The 14,946-nt window shown below is 32.9% G+C and overlaps 1 protein-coding gene across 3 annotated transcripts in view; it reads left to right on the forward strand.

Annotated features, from left to right (window-relative positions):
- The window catches only part of Col11a1 (collagen type XI alpha 1 chain), a 215,792-nt gene that overhangs the window by 64,500 nt on the left and 136,346 nt on the right, over positions 1–14,946 (forward strand). For all 3 annotated transcript variants that reach the window (XM_047566809.1, XM_047566801.1, XM_047566819.1), the window contains one exon: positions 13,906–14,034. In XM_047566809.1, the coding sequence (XP_047422765.1) occupies positions 13,906–14,034 (129 nt within the window). The remainder of the gene's footprint in view (positions 1–13,905; positions 14,035–14,946) is intronic.

Here is a 14,946-nt window from a genome sequence, read left to right on the forward strand (position 1 = left end):
AATATGTCTCCATTCACTACGCAAAATACTTTTATTCCATCTCCTTAAGTTCCAAAGTCTTAACAATTCCAACATTGCTCAAAAGTTTAAGACCAAAGTCTCATCTGAGTCTCAAGTCACACTTTCAGCTGTGAACCCTTGTAAAGACCAAAAACAACTTACATACTTGTAGTGTACAATGGTGGGATGGATACAGGGTAAACATTCTTATTCCGAAAGAGAGACATAGGGAAATAGGAAGAACTGACTCAAAACAAGATTGAAATCCAACAAGGTAAAGGTTAAATCTTAAAGTTTTAACTCTGGCATCTTGGGCACACTGTCCTGAGAGTTAGGCTCCCAAGGACTTGGGCAACCCTGCCTTTAAAGGTACATTGGTTGCCCACATGAATACTCTATCATGCTGATTTTTACATGCTGTCTGTAGCTTTCCCCAGCGAACACTCCATGCTTTTGTTTATTCCTTGTGTTTCCACTTTGGCTTCAATTTCACACCCACAACTTTAGTAGGCATTGCCCCATCAGGGGCCCTCTGTAGGACTCAACCTTGCAGGAGACCGCCAGTCCTCCAATGGACTGGAGAAAGCTGCTATGACCCCATAACTCTTGACATTTGCTCACCTTCAAAACAAGCATTATATGGATATTATGAAAGTCACCACCAGCATAAGCTGCCTTTGGGCCCAGCTGCAATATCCATGATACACTTCACTGGCTAGCCAGAATATCAAGATGACCCTGAGCATAGAGGACTCTCCAGCACTATTTCATGAAACTTTTTGTCCTGGAAAAACAAATTTGTCTCTAAACAAATTTATACTTCTAGGCCTCTGATATTCGTGTGATGGGAGTGGTGGTCTTCAAGATGCTTGCTATTCTCTTAAGATGTCTTTTATATTGCCCTAATGATTAACATTACTGGTAATCTCTTTAGCAAGCGTCTATTAAACCACACCCTGTTTGTCTCAGATTTACCTCCCAAGCATGCTTTTTCTTTTCCACTCTTTAGTCAGGCTGAAACTTCTAAATCTTTCCAACTTGCTTCCTTTTGTTCACTATAAATTTGATTAAAAGCAGCCAATAATACTCATGCCAAAGCCTAAATACTTTGCTATTTTGAAATCTCCTCCACCAAATAAACTATTCAATCACTTTTATGTTTGGTTTTCATGTCTTATGGCATGAACACAGTGCTACCAATTTCTTTGTCAAGGTGTCACAAGAGTGACCTCTACTCAAATTCCCAACAGCATTATTTCCATCTGAAATCTCATCAGCCTGGTCTTTACTGTTCAAATTTCAATCAGCATTTTGGTCTTCTAGGCCCTGACTAGAATCACCTGGTATGTTCAATGTACAGAATTCCAGGATTTCTCTTGCCTTCTCCTTCAAATCTTCCACCCTCTGCCCATTTACCAATTCCAAAAACTTCTGTACATCTTTAGGAGTGATTATAGTAATGACCTCACTCCATGGTACCAACTTTCTATATCAGACAACTTTGCATTATTACAACAAAATCCCTGAAGCAACTAACTTATCATAGAGAGGTTTATGTATGCCACAGTTTTGGAAGTTCAAAATCCAAAATCAGGTGACTCCATTGATTTGGCCATTGGTGAGAGCAGATGGAAGCACATCATAGTGAAAGCACACATAGAGAAGCAAGCAATCTCACCCTAAACCAGATTGGAGAGAGAAAGAATTCCCAGGGTTCCCTTCAAGGGCGTGCCTGGTACCAACCACTAGGCCCTACTTTCTAAAGATTTTGCCACTTCCCAATATCACCAGCCTGGGTGCCAAGCTTTTAACATATGGGTATTTGGAGACATTGGATATCCAAACTATGTCAAGAACTCAATGATAGCTGCAGTCCTGAAGAAGTGTTCTCCAACAGTGGCATTAATGGTAAGGGTTCCATGCCCCTGTAAAAGCCACAACAGTGTAGGGAAAACTGTATGACCTCTTTATCTTCACACCTTCCACATTCCTGGTGGTACCTGTTATTGTCTGTGCTATAAGCCAACTTTTAAGAGTCTGGTGATACAAAATCTAGGGATTAGATTCTTTGGGCATAGGAAAAGAGAAAGAAGTACTAATCATAGGATTTGGAGACTCATTGGAGAATACTAAGCATCCTTATATTAAAAGAAAAACTGGACATGTTCCCATAAATTATCTCTTTTATGCTATGTACTTCTGGATAATTCCTCTGATTTTCTAAGATAAAAGTTGTTTCATTGTCTCTCCATATTTCTTTCTTTATAACTGGTACCTAATAAGTAGTAAAGAAATGTTTCTTAACTATTCTGCATTTGTGAATAATGATATCAATAACCCAGGTATAAGTTCTTTGAGAGAGTATCTAGGTCTTATTTACTTCTTTTATTCCTTTTGACTCCTATCTGTAGTGTCAGCAGGATACTTTGACATTATAAACATTTGTTGAATGATAAATGAATCATTGACAAACATTTAAGACAAATTCTGAAAGTAATCTATTAAATTACTTGTGCAAATTAGAATTAAAATTTTTTGGAGAAACACAATTATTTTCTTCTTTAAAATATATTTGTACCTATTAACTTGTGCTAATACATGAAAAAAAAAGATATTTTGTTTGGGGAAACAATGTAGCTTGGCCTAAAATGATGTGGCATATAGAACCTCTTGAAATGAAGAATGTCGTATACCTAGTGGTCTCCTTTGTTTCCATCAAAAATATGATTTTTCCCCAAATACTCAAATTTCAATAAAAATTTCTGGTTTTATATTTAAGCATGCCCCTCATTTTTCACTGCTCACTAGATATTACTTGTCCCATGTACACACTGACTGTATTCTGTATTGTGAAGTTTTCAGATTTGGCACTTCAAAATCATTTTTGTTTTTAAAATTAAAAGAGTAAAATGTATATACACATATATGTATACACACACATATACATACATATACACATACATGTGCACATGTATTTTACAAATTCTCCTGGACAGATTTCATAAAAATAGCCAATTTTGATTTATGAAATTTCAATTCACTAAAAATATGTGAATAATTGTTATATAGTAGAAGAGCGCCACAAAGTAAAATGAAGGCAATATTTTGTAAACATCTATTACTTTGGGGATAGTATCATTTTATGTAGAATTAGAATAGTAAATGTATAGAAATGCTACTACCAACATTTAAAATTTTTCTGGCAAACATCTTTTCTAAGAGATTTAAGAATAGGCAGCAAAAAAAAAAAAAAAAAAAAAAAAACCAAAAATTGATATGTAAAAAACTGATTCCCAGTTATCTGGAATGTGGAATGCTTGCTTGGATTGGAACAGTAAATGTGACACTTCAATTGTTGGACTCTTTATGGTATCATGAAAATAGTTTGTCATTTCCTTTTACATTTCAAAGACAACAATTACTTTAAAAATAAGCCTATGATTAACTAACCAGTTAAAGGCTATGACTTTGACTTAATGTTAAGTGTCAAATTCTACTGTTAATTTTGCATGACAGGCAATGAAAGTCATGCCTACTGCAAAGTGGGTATTTGACCTTTATGCTGATATTAGTTATATGAACTTATCCCTTAAGTTCAGGTGCTAAAAGACATGTTAAAAATAGTACATGATACATAATGTTTCTTTTCAGAGGAGTAAAATTTTTTCTCAAATTAATTTTAAAAATAAGGTTGCAAAAGGATTTCCATTTTCTTTTAAAATTCTTCTTTAGTTTTTAAATATTATTTTCAATGATACTATTTTGGACAATAAATATTTGTAGTAACTATCAGATGAATTCATTTTGGAAGGGGAATCAAATTTTGATGACACATTTTAAATGTTAATTACATAAAGAAACATTGAAATGAAGACTCCTATTATAATCTAAGAATCGGCTCAGTATTTTTACAGATTTGCAATTTAAATTTTTAAGAATGTCTAAAAAGGAAACTGTTGGACCATATCAACAGGCTTAAAGTTAAGAATCACATGATTATTTCAATAGATGCAGAAAAAGCATTCGATAAAATACAGCATCCCTTCATGCTCAAAACACTAGAAAAAATTGGGGTAGTGGGAACATTCCTAAACATTATAAAGGCAATCTACGCTAAGCTCATGGCTAATATCATTCTAAATGGTGAAAAACTGAAAGCGTTCCCCCTAAAAACTGGAACAAGGCAGGGATGCCCTCTTTCACCGCTTCTATTCAACATCGTCCTTGAGACTCTAGCCAGAGCAATCAGACAAACCAAAGAAATTAAAGGGATACGAATAGGAAAAGAAGAACTCAAACTATCCCTGTTCGCTGATGACATGATTATATATTTAGAGGAACCTGGAAATTCCACCAGAAAACTTTTAGAACTCATAAGTGAATTCAGTAAAGTAGCAGGTTACAAGATCAATGCTCATAAATCCAATGCATTTTTATACATAAGGGATGAATCTTCAGAAAGAGAAATTAGGAAAACTACCCCATTCACAATAGCATCGAAAAAAATAAAATACTTGGGAATCAATCTCACAAAAGAGGTGAAAGACCTCTACAATGAGAACTACAGAACACTAAAGAAAGAAATTAAAGAACACCTTAGAAGATGGAAAGATCTCCCATGTTCCTGGATAGGCAGAATTAATATTATCAAAATGGCTATACTACCTAAAGTGCTATACAGATTCAATGCAATTCCAATTAAAATCCCAATGATGTACCTTGCAGAAATAGAGCAAGCAATTATGAAATTCATCTGGAAGAATAAAAAACCTAGAATAGCTAAAGCAATCCTCAGTAGCAAGAGCGAAGCAGGGGGTATTTCAATACCAGATCTTCACCTCTACTACAAAGCAATAGTAACAAAAACGGCATGGTATTGGTACCAAAATAGACAGGTAGATCAATGGTACAGAATAGAGGACATGGACACAAACCCAAATAAATACAATTTTCTCATACTAGACAAAGGTTCCAAAAATATGCAATGGAGAAAAGATAGCCTCTTCAACAAATGATGCTGGGAAAACTGGAAAACCATATGCAATAGAATGAAATTAAACCCCTATCTCTCACCCTACACAAAACTCAACTCAAAATGGATCAAGGACCTCGGAATCAGACCAGAGACCCTGCATCTTATAGAAGAAAAAGTAGGTCCAAATCTTCAACTTGTTGGCTTAGAATCAGACTTTCTTAACAGGACTCCCATAGCACAAGAAATAAAAGCAAGAATCAACAACTGGGATAGATTCAAACTAAAAAGCTTTCTCTCAGCAAAGGAAACTATCAGAAATGTGAAGAGAGAACCTACAGAGTGGGAGAATATTTTTGCCAACCATACCTCAGATAGAGCGCTAATTTCCAGAATCTATAAAGAACTCAAAAAACTCTACACGAAGAATACAAATAATCCAATCAACAAATGGGCTAAGGAAATGAACAGACACTTCACAGAAGAAGATGTACAAGTAATCAACAGATATATGAAAAAATGTTTAACATCCCTAGTAATAAGGGAAATGCAAATCAAAACTAACCTAAGATTTCATCTCACCCCAATTAGAATGGCGATTATCAAGAACACAAGCAACAATAGGTGTTGGCGAGGATGTGGTGAAAAAGGAACACTCATACATTGCTGGTGGGGTTGCAAATTAGTGCAGCCACTCTGGAAAGCAGTGTGGAGATTCCTCAGAAAGCTTGGAATGGAAACACCATTTGACCCAGCTATCCCACTCCTTGGCCTATACCCAAAGGACTTAAAATCAGCATACTACAGAGATACAGCCACATCAATGTTCATTGCTGCTCAATTCACCATAGCCAGATTGTGGAACCAACCTAGATGCCCTTCAGTTGATGAATGGATAAAGAAACTGTGGCATATTTATACAATGGAATATTACTCCGCAATGAAGAATGATAAAATTATGGCATTTGTAGGCAAATGGACGAAATTGGAGAATATCATGCTAAGTGAGATAGCCAATCTCAAAAAACTAAAGGACGAATGATCTCGCTGATAAGCGGATGAGGACATATAATGGGGGTTGGGAGGGGTTAGCATTAGGTTTAGGGTTAGGTTTAGAGTTAGGCTAAGGAGAGCGGTAAGAATGAAGGAAAGAAGAACTGTATAGAGGGAAAAGAGGGGTGGGAGGGGTGGGGGGAAGGGAAAAAATAAACATCATTACCCTATGTAAACGTTAAAAATAAATAAATAAACAAACAAAAAAAATTTTTAAAAAAAAGGAAACTGTTGGAAATTATTTTGTTGTGGTCATTATTTACATTAACATAAACTGAAAAATCTATTGAATACTACAAAAAAACAAGTATTCCGATTTATATACTATATGTATAATTCATATATAGGTATACATTTTTATACTTGTTTCTTTTTTCATTGTTGACATGCATAAGTAGTATTAGACTATAGCTTCATTAATGTGGAATTATAAAACCAAGAATTGTTTTACTTTTTTCCTATTCTATGAAAATATGTTTGAAAACATCTGTATAATGTGTAAACTTGATATAAATTCTAGCATAATTTATGAAGTTATTTAAATCTCTGATACATGTACTTAAAAGCTCATTCCCTTCAAATTTTTCATTTAAACCTAGAGTCAAATATTTTCTCACCATACTTACTTTTTATTATGCCCAGTTGTCTGAGGGATATAACTGATACCATCTGGTATAAAACCTGAATTCTAGCTCTTTACCAAATAAGTGAGCCAATATTTCTGCTACATCTACTTAATACCTGTCCCTGGACATAATTAGTTGTTACTTCTGTTATAAATAAACACATTTTCATTTTATTTGCAGTGCTCTCTATTCTGTTATAAAAACATTTGTAATATCTCAATCTGTATTAGTCCCAGTACACAGTCTAGGCAAGTTCATCTTGTCCTTCATTATCAGTGAAAACATGAATGTTAAGTTGCTACAGAAAGATGTGTGACTGTCAGACTAAAGGGAAAGTTTCTGCTGATTCTTATTGATTCTTATAACTTAAACTGGCTTTAATAGTATCTGACAATATGTAGGTAGAGGGGGAACACAGATGAAGGCTATTTTCCAAAAAAACGGCTTATTTCAGAAATGACAATGAATTGTTTTTCTACTTCTTACACTTAACATGGTTGACCCCCAGATCTTTTCTTTGTTTTTTCTTTTTTGTGGTGCTAGGGATCAAATCCATGGCTAGATGCAAACTAGGCAAAAGCTACATATCTGGTCCTATTATGTTTCTTATTAAGTAGCTATCTATTCTTTCCTACCATTGCTCATTCAAGAACTGCAGAATTTGCCCACAACCCTCAATAACACACTTTCCTGCCTTTATCCTTGCCATCTGCATCTCACTCCATCATCAGCACCCAGTCTCCAAATCTCAAATATTTCTTCCTAATATCTCTACTATATGTACTGTTATCTGCTCTATTCTTGTCACTGTTTGACTTGGTTTCAGTTCTCAAGAGTTTATTGAAAATATTCCTGACTGTTAAATATTCCTGACTGTTTCCAAACTGTCTGCTTCCAATCCTCCTCCTCTTTTTTTTTTTTTTTTGATCAAAGTGATTTTTTTAAAAAATACATTGATCAGTTTATACCATTGTTTAAAGCCTCTGAATGACACTCCATAACTTTTGGGATTCAGTTCATAGGTAGGATCTTTCTGAAATTGCTTCCTTGCTTAGAATTCTTCTAAATTTTTAGCTTTATTCCTTTCACTTTCTACTTCAGTTCTCATCATCACCATAAATATGTCCTTTTCTTCTAGCTTTGCAGAACAATTTGTTCTTCTCTAAATTTGGCATTCAGTTTTATGCCTCAAAAACTTAATGCTATTTTCCTCTCCTCCTCCTCTTAGCCAACTATTTGCAAATAATGCATCAAGATTTTTTAAAGAATTATTTCATTATTTATTCTCATTTAGATATCCATGGGTTGCAAGTTAATGGAGACCAGAATGTGCTACAGGAAATTTAGAAGCTAGATAATTTAGAAGGTAGATAACTTTATAGAATAAAATGACAACTGTGTGATTTACTCCTTTATTAATGGGGATGTAACATTCAATTCTAAACATTTCTGAAAATCGGTGAGATACATAATCAGTAGTTGTTTAGAATCAGTCTTCATAATCTTACCAAAAGTAAGTTGATCTCTTAGAATGTAAGAGATATCCAAGAATTAATAGTAAAAGATTTTGTCTTCCAATATTCAGAGTGGAATTGATAGTCTTATGAAAAAACTGTCACTGTTTGCTAGCTTGACATTCAAGAAAAGTCAACATTTTTCAATAATAGTTTGTCATTGATCCAATACCTGCATTAGCTGTGTGGCTATATGTTAATTTCCTCTACCTTACTTGTGATCCTGTTATGTTCAAAGTACATAATCTATCTACATGTCACATTATTCTGTAGATGGAACTGAATATGAGTTTATCAGAGCCTGGTTTTCCATTGATAATTGTGGAAAGTCACCTTTGGGGTGTACAATTCAATGGATGTTCAGGCTAGAACTGATGTCAAACTGGCACTGGTTGGTTTCATGTAAAATGAGGAGTTGAAACTGAAGATTCGAATTCTTAACATTGGCACACATTAGACCAGTTTTATGTAACATACCTCAATAAATACATTTTTTACACGCACAGAAAATCTGAAGTTTTTTATCTTGTGTATTTTATAGAATATTATTCTGTCACCTTCATAGTATACAAAATAGAAGTAGCTAGGTCTTAAAGAGACTATTTAAATGTTTATGTAACCAAAGTAACAAAACTAACTAAATAAAAATTAAAAATATGTTAACATATATACAGTATTTTTTGATTTTGAAAGAAGTATATGCTATTATTTATGTAACTGGCATTGATAGAAAATGTGATGAGATGTTTTTGCAATGATGTAACATTCAAAAGAACCTCATCTGTTTACAGTTTCTATTTTGTTTTCTTATATTCTCTTTGCTTTCCTCCTGTTGATCTTTACTGGCCATAGGAAAACACTATAGTTAGACAGAGCTGTAAATTTCAAGGAATGTTATCAACTCTGCTTTCATCTTAGCTTTGCAGATTTTAAAGAATGAGTCTGCCTTTTCCAGGTCTTTTATCCTGTAGTTGCCAGTTTTACTTGGTAACTTCACTCTTTTTTAGCTGTGAAATTTTTAAACCACTATCAAATCTAAATATTTACAGTTCATTCAACCTGTCATGACATTCTTGTTTATTTATAGACTGTCTCACAACATTTCATTAATCATAGATTAATATAAAATACTGTAAAACTATGTTCTGGGAAAAATAGTGCTGTTGGTTTTTACAAAATTTTCCAATTTCTCTCCAGTACTATATTTTATGACTAACTATTAAACACCTGAAATAAGATTTTATAGTGGAAAAGTTGGCAGTATTCCACTTAATGAAGTCAGGTAACTTAAATAGAATAGTAAGTAGTTAGGAAAACAATATTCCTCTCAAAAATATACCTTTTAAGAAATGCAATCTCTATGTAAAATAAACAACTTATCATTTTTCTTTCAGCAGTAGTTTTACCTGATTAATTATAATTCCTATATGTAAGTCTAGAATTTTTAGCACTGGGAGGACCTTAGATATGATCTTTCAGTGCATTCATTTCAACTAGATGAAGGCCTTACAATTCCAAGTAATTAATGGCAAAGCTGGGAAAAAAGTTTAGGAAATAGAGTTTCTAATTGAAACCACCAGTGATGTCCTTATTTAGTAATCTACTCAATGTATTTAATGATGTCTCATTGTTATCTTTCTTTTTTTCTTTTTTCTTTTTTTCGTATGGTGCTGGGGATGGAACCCAGGGTCTAAACCATGTCAGGAAAGCATTCTACCACTGAAGCCCCTCATTATTATTTTCTTAAACAGCAGAATGAAAAGCTATGTAATCAGATTTCTCTTTATTATTTGTGATTGTACATTTATAACAATCCAGGCATATCTATATGTTCTAAGTTGATCATTTGGTGTTTGAAATTGCTATCAATATATTTTGAAACCTCATATTCGTTTACTTTGAGTCTGTCTCAAATCAATAGGCATTGTTAATGTTATTCCCTATATAGTGATTTAAAAAGTTGAAAAATATCCCAGAAACAATCTTATTTGATTGATAATCTATATATATTGCTCATGACATATGAAAATAAATATTTTCCAGTTGGAAATGCTACTAGTATGACCATTATAAACCAAGTGGTTTCCTGTATGGATATTTACTGCAATTGTTTTGCTATATGTTTTACTGGAAATTACAGAGTTTTCTTACTTTGATATTATGTGAATATGCTTTCATGTTATATGTAATTTTAAAACACTTTAAGAGGACATATGAATTTATTATAATTGAATGAAATTACTAAATAATTGCAATAGAAGTTAAAAAATTAAGAGATCAGTGGAGAAATTTCTAAATTTAACAAGATTTATTAATTATAATAATTTATAATATTTCATGTCTGAATTTTTTTGGTGGATGTGTTTTTCACTTTTTAATTTTGCTCATTTTTTATTGATAATGAGACATTCTAAATGAAGATATTTATCAAGTCCTTAGCAACATTAATTTAAAGGTCAAAAGATGGAGTGAAAAATGGGCAGAGGAAAACACTAAAAAGAAAATGGTTGGAAATGAGAAGTCCATAAAGGACTCTGGAAAGCGCCATCATTTTTCTGGTTATCTAGAAGACCAGATATTTTCCTGGTGCATGGCCAGGAAAGACTTAAAGAGGTCCTAATATCTCATATGTTGCTGACCTCGACATTGGGCACTTGAAGAAGTGAGGTCTAAGGCACAGTTGTAAACTGATAGCATGGATGAAGTGTGCTCCGGTGCACAGAAGAAACCTCCTGTGATATTATAGGTTTAAAGTATTTCGGAAAATCTCTGGCCAATAATCAGCTGATCATAACCTAACCAAGCAGGGACTCCAGTGGTAAAGGCAACTAAGAGTACAGACTTAAAATCAACAACAACTATAAATAGAAACCACAACAGGCCCAGGTAATGAGAGCATGAAATCTTATTTCCATAGTTACCTTTTTAAACATTCAACAACAACAAACTTTCAAAATTACAAGAGAGGCAAAGAAACTGGAAATTATGTACCATGCAAAGGAAAACAAACAAACAGTAGGAATTGTCCTTGAAGAACCACAAATACTGAACTTTCACAACAAAGACATTATATCAACTATTATGAATATGTTCAAAAAATTAAAGGAAACCTTGACTAAAGAACTAAAAAGAAAGTATGATAACAATGTTTTACCAAGAAAGAATAACCATGGAGATAGAAATTATTTTTTAAAAGTACTAAACAAATTCCAGAGTTGAAAGTATAAATAAATGCAACTTAAAAATCACTAGAGAAGTTCAGTGGAATGTTTGAACTGGCAGAAGAATCAGTGAGCTTGAAGATAAATCAACAGAGATTATCTAGTATAAGAAAATTAAATGAAAATCATGACAAAGACATTGACAGAGTCAGAGATCAGATACCAAAACAGGCATGGTAGAAGCTCCAGAAAGACTAGCGGAAGGAGTCAAAGGCATATTCAAAGAAGTGATAGATGATAATTTCCCAGAATTGGTGAAACGTGTTAATCTTCACATCTAATATTCCGAACAAACCCCAAGTGGGATAAAGTTGTAAAAATCCACACCTATGTACTTCAAAACAAATCAGTCAATAGAGAAAGACAAAAGGGTGCCATGATGATAACATACAGGAGATCCTCATTAAGATTAGTAACTGATTCTCACCAGATACCACAGAGGGCAAAAAGTGATGGAAAACAAATTAAAAAAGCAATCTTGAGTCAAAAGAACAATATTGTAGGCATCATCATACACTCTAACTTCAAAACACACTTCAAAATAAAAGTCACTAAAAAAGCATGGTACTGGCCTATAAACAGACACACAGGCCAAAGGAACAGCGTAGAAAACCCAGATATAAAGCCACACCTTTACAGTGTTCCAGAAAGGCATCAATGACACCTATTGAGGGAAGCACAATCTCTTCAATAAATCATGCTGGAAAACTGGATGCCCATACTCAGAAAAATGAAACTAGACCCCTGTCTCTCACTACTCACAAAAATCAATTCCAAATGAAATACTTAAATATAAATCTCAAAACATTAGAAGTACTAGAAGAAAATGCTTTCTGACATAGGTCTGGGATGAATTTTGAATCTGAATAGCACCAACAACAAAATCAAAAATTGACAAACATGGTTTCATTAAGCTAAAAAACTTCTGCACAGCAAAGGAACAACCCACTGAATGAAAAGACAGCCTAGAGAATGGGTGGAAATATATGTAAACTATGCATCTGAAAAGGGACTAATATCCAGAATATCTAAAGAGTATAAATAACTCAATAGCAAAAACGAATGGATTGTAAAATGGGCAAAATATTTGAATAAACATTTTTTAAAAGAAGGCATATAAATGACTAAAAATTTTATTTCAAAAAATCATGCCATCACTGATCATCAGGGAAATGCAAATCATAATCACAGTGAAATATCTTCTCACCTGAATTCAAATGGCTATTATCAAGTAGAAAATAAAACATGGTGATAGGAATGTGGAGAAAGTGAAACACTTATGTACTACTGTTGGGAATGTAAAATAGTGCAACCATTATGGAAAACATTATGGAGGTTCCTCAAAAAATTAAAAGTAGAACTACCATATGAGCCAGCAATCCTACTACTAGGTATATATCCACAAAAGAAATGAAATCAGTATATAAAGCAGAGATTGCATGAAATTTGTTTCTGTATCCCTAATACTGTGTTCAATATGTTGTGTAAATACTTTTTCCATGAACATTTGTTTATGGGTAAATGGATATTGCAGTCTAAAAGTGCTATAAATTCTTTCCTAGTCCTCAGTTTAGAGACTTTTGTAATTTAATATTCATATTTTTCTTTGGGTTCTAAATAACTCTATAAGAATGCAGGGAACACTAGAAAGATTTTGTAATTATCAAAAATGGAATTAGGAAATCTATAAATCATACCTTGTGCTCAAATGTAAAGGGACTTGTATGTCTTCTGGGCCTGAGTATGATTCTGAAATCAATATGGTCATGACCCACAAATTTATATCAAACTAGTTTCATAGTACATTAGACCCCTGAAAGTATTCAGATTGCTTCAAAAGCAAAATATTTAGATCTTTCTTTTACTCACAGTCTCCAAGAACTGCTGAAATAAAAATTCTGCAGAAAATCCTATAATTAAATATTTCTAATATTTGTCATTTTTATGAAAATCACAGATTTCTAGATGTGACTTTTAAGTATGCGTAGTTACTCCTTTTTCTCTTAATATAAATGTACCAAACCTATACTTTTGTATTTGGTTTTTCTGGTTTCTACATTTCTCATTTATCTTTGTAAGAATTTCTTTTGCTAACCAAACATAACTATTAGATTTATATTTATACTTAAAAAGTCTCATATAAATTTGTCTATCAATAACAATTCAGTAAAAGGTAATTAATTTTTTAGTCTTTTAATATTGGAATTACATTTACTGATATTTCATTTGTTCTTTACTGTGAAGAGTTAACCATAACAGCAGTACATTGAATTTTAACAAATGGATGAATGTACTATAGATATTCTGAACCAGAAAAAAAGGACACATCTTAATATTTGTAACTAATTTGTTAAATAAGTTTGAATTTCTCTCTCAGTCCTATAATTTTTTACATTGAAATATCAGTGATTTTTCTACTTCAGTAATTTACCGATAAATTATACATCATCTTAGACAGATTTCGCTCTAGATATGTGTATTAGGATTTGCTGACTATATCCATGCCTGTTTCTTTGCAGGGGGACATCCAGCAGTTTTTGATCACAGGTGACCCCAAGGCAGCATATGACTACTGTGAGCATTATAGTCCAGACTGTGACTCTTCAGCACCCAAAGCTGCTCAGGCTCAGGAACCTCAGGTAGACGAGGTGAGGAGCACAAGATCACCAGATCCTCTCATTTCCACGATGTGCACAGTGTCTGCAGTTTAGGGACTTGTACTTACTTATTCAATTTTAATTACATTATACATTGTATTGAATAGTTTTTTTAGTGTTTGTAGGAAGAAGTGACTTAATGATACTTGGTAGTTTCCCCCTCTTTAAGCATTTTGTTCCTTAATATTATTGGAATTGGAGCTATTTCATTTATACATTGTGCATATGAGTGTATTCCATTTGGGGGATATAATTTCTAAGAGTTTATTTTGGTCCTTACCATTTAAATAATTAACACAGATTCAAGATAAGGGTAGTATATCTTCTGGTATACTTGTCATCCCTCAGGACTTTGACAGTTCATGAAGATGGGAAAATGGCCTTAGAACTGTTTTAAAGTTTTCAGTCTGTATTGAATAATTAGATTCTTTTTTCTCTTTCACATAGGGAATTTAAAAAGAAGGTCCAAAGTAAGAAATTTATGCTTTAATTGGAAGCAGAACTGTTTTCAGTTTTTTTTAATTAAAATTATTAATTTTAGAAAGGGGGACGTTTGAGAACAACAAACTTTATTTTAACTCAATAGTTTTTTTAACCTTTAAAATTTACTATTAGTTACTATCTTTTGCTTTTTAACTAGTTAGAAAAATTTAAGATCTTTTGATTTAATGCTACTTTTGAAGTGAATTCAGCTTAGATTTTACAATAAAATCTCTCAAATATTTTTTTGACACTTCTTTGTTTCTAAGGAATAATAGTGAATCCTGTCACACTATTTTTTTCCATGACAATATTAGTGTTTTTTTGTTTTTGTTTTTGTTTTTGTTTTAAACAGGGTAATCTTAATAAGCTAACAGTAGGCAAATCTGAGAGAATAAAGAAAAATTGCTGGATATTTGTTTG

The sequence above is a fragment of the Sciurus carolinensis genome, chromosome 1, assembly GCF_902686445.1.
Source record: "Sciurus carolinensis chromosome 1, mSciCar1.2, whole genome shotgun sequence".
NCBI lineage: Eukaryota > Metazoa > Chordata > Mammalia > Rodentia > Sciuridae > Sciurus > Sciurus carolinensis.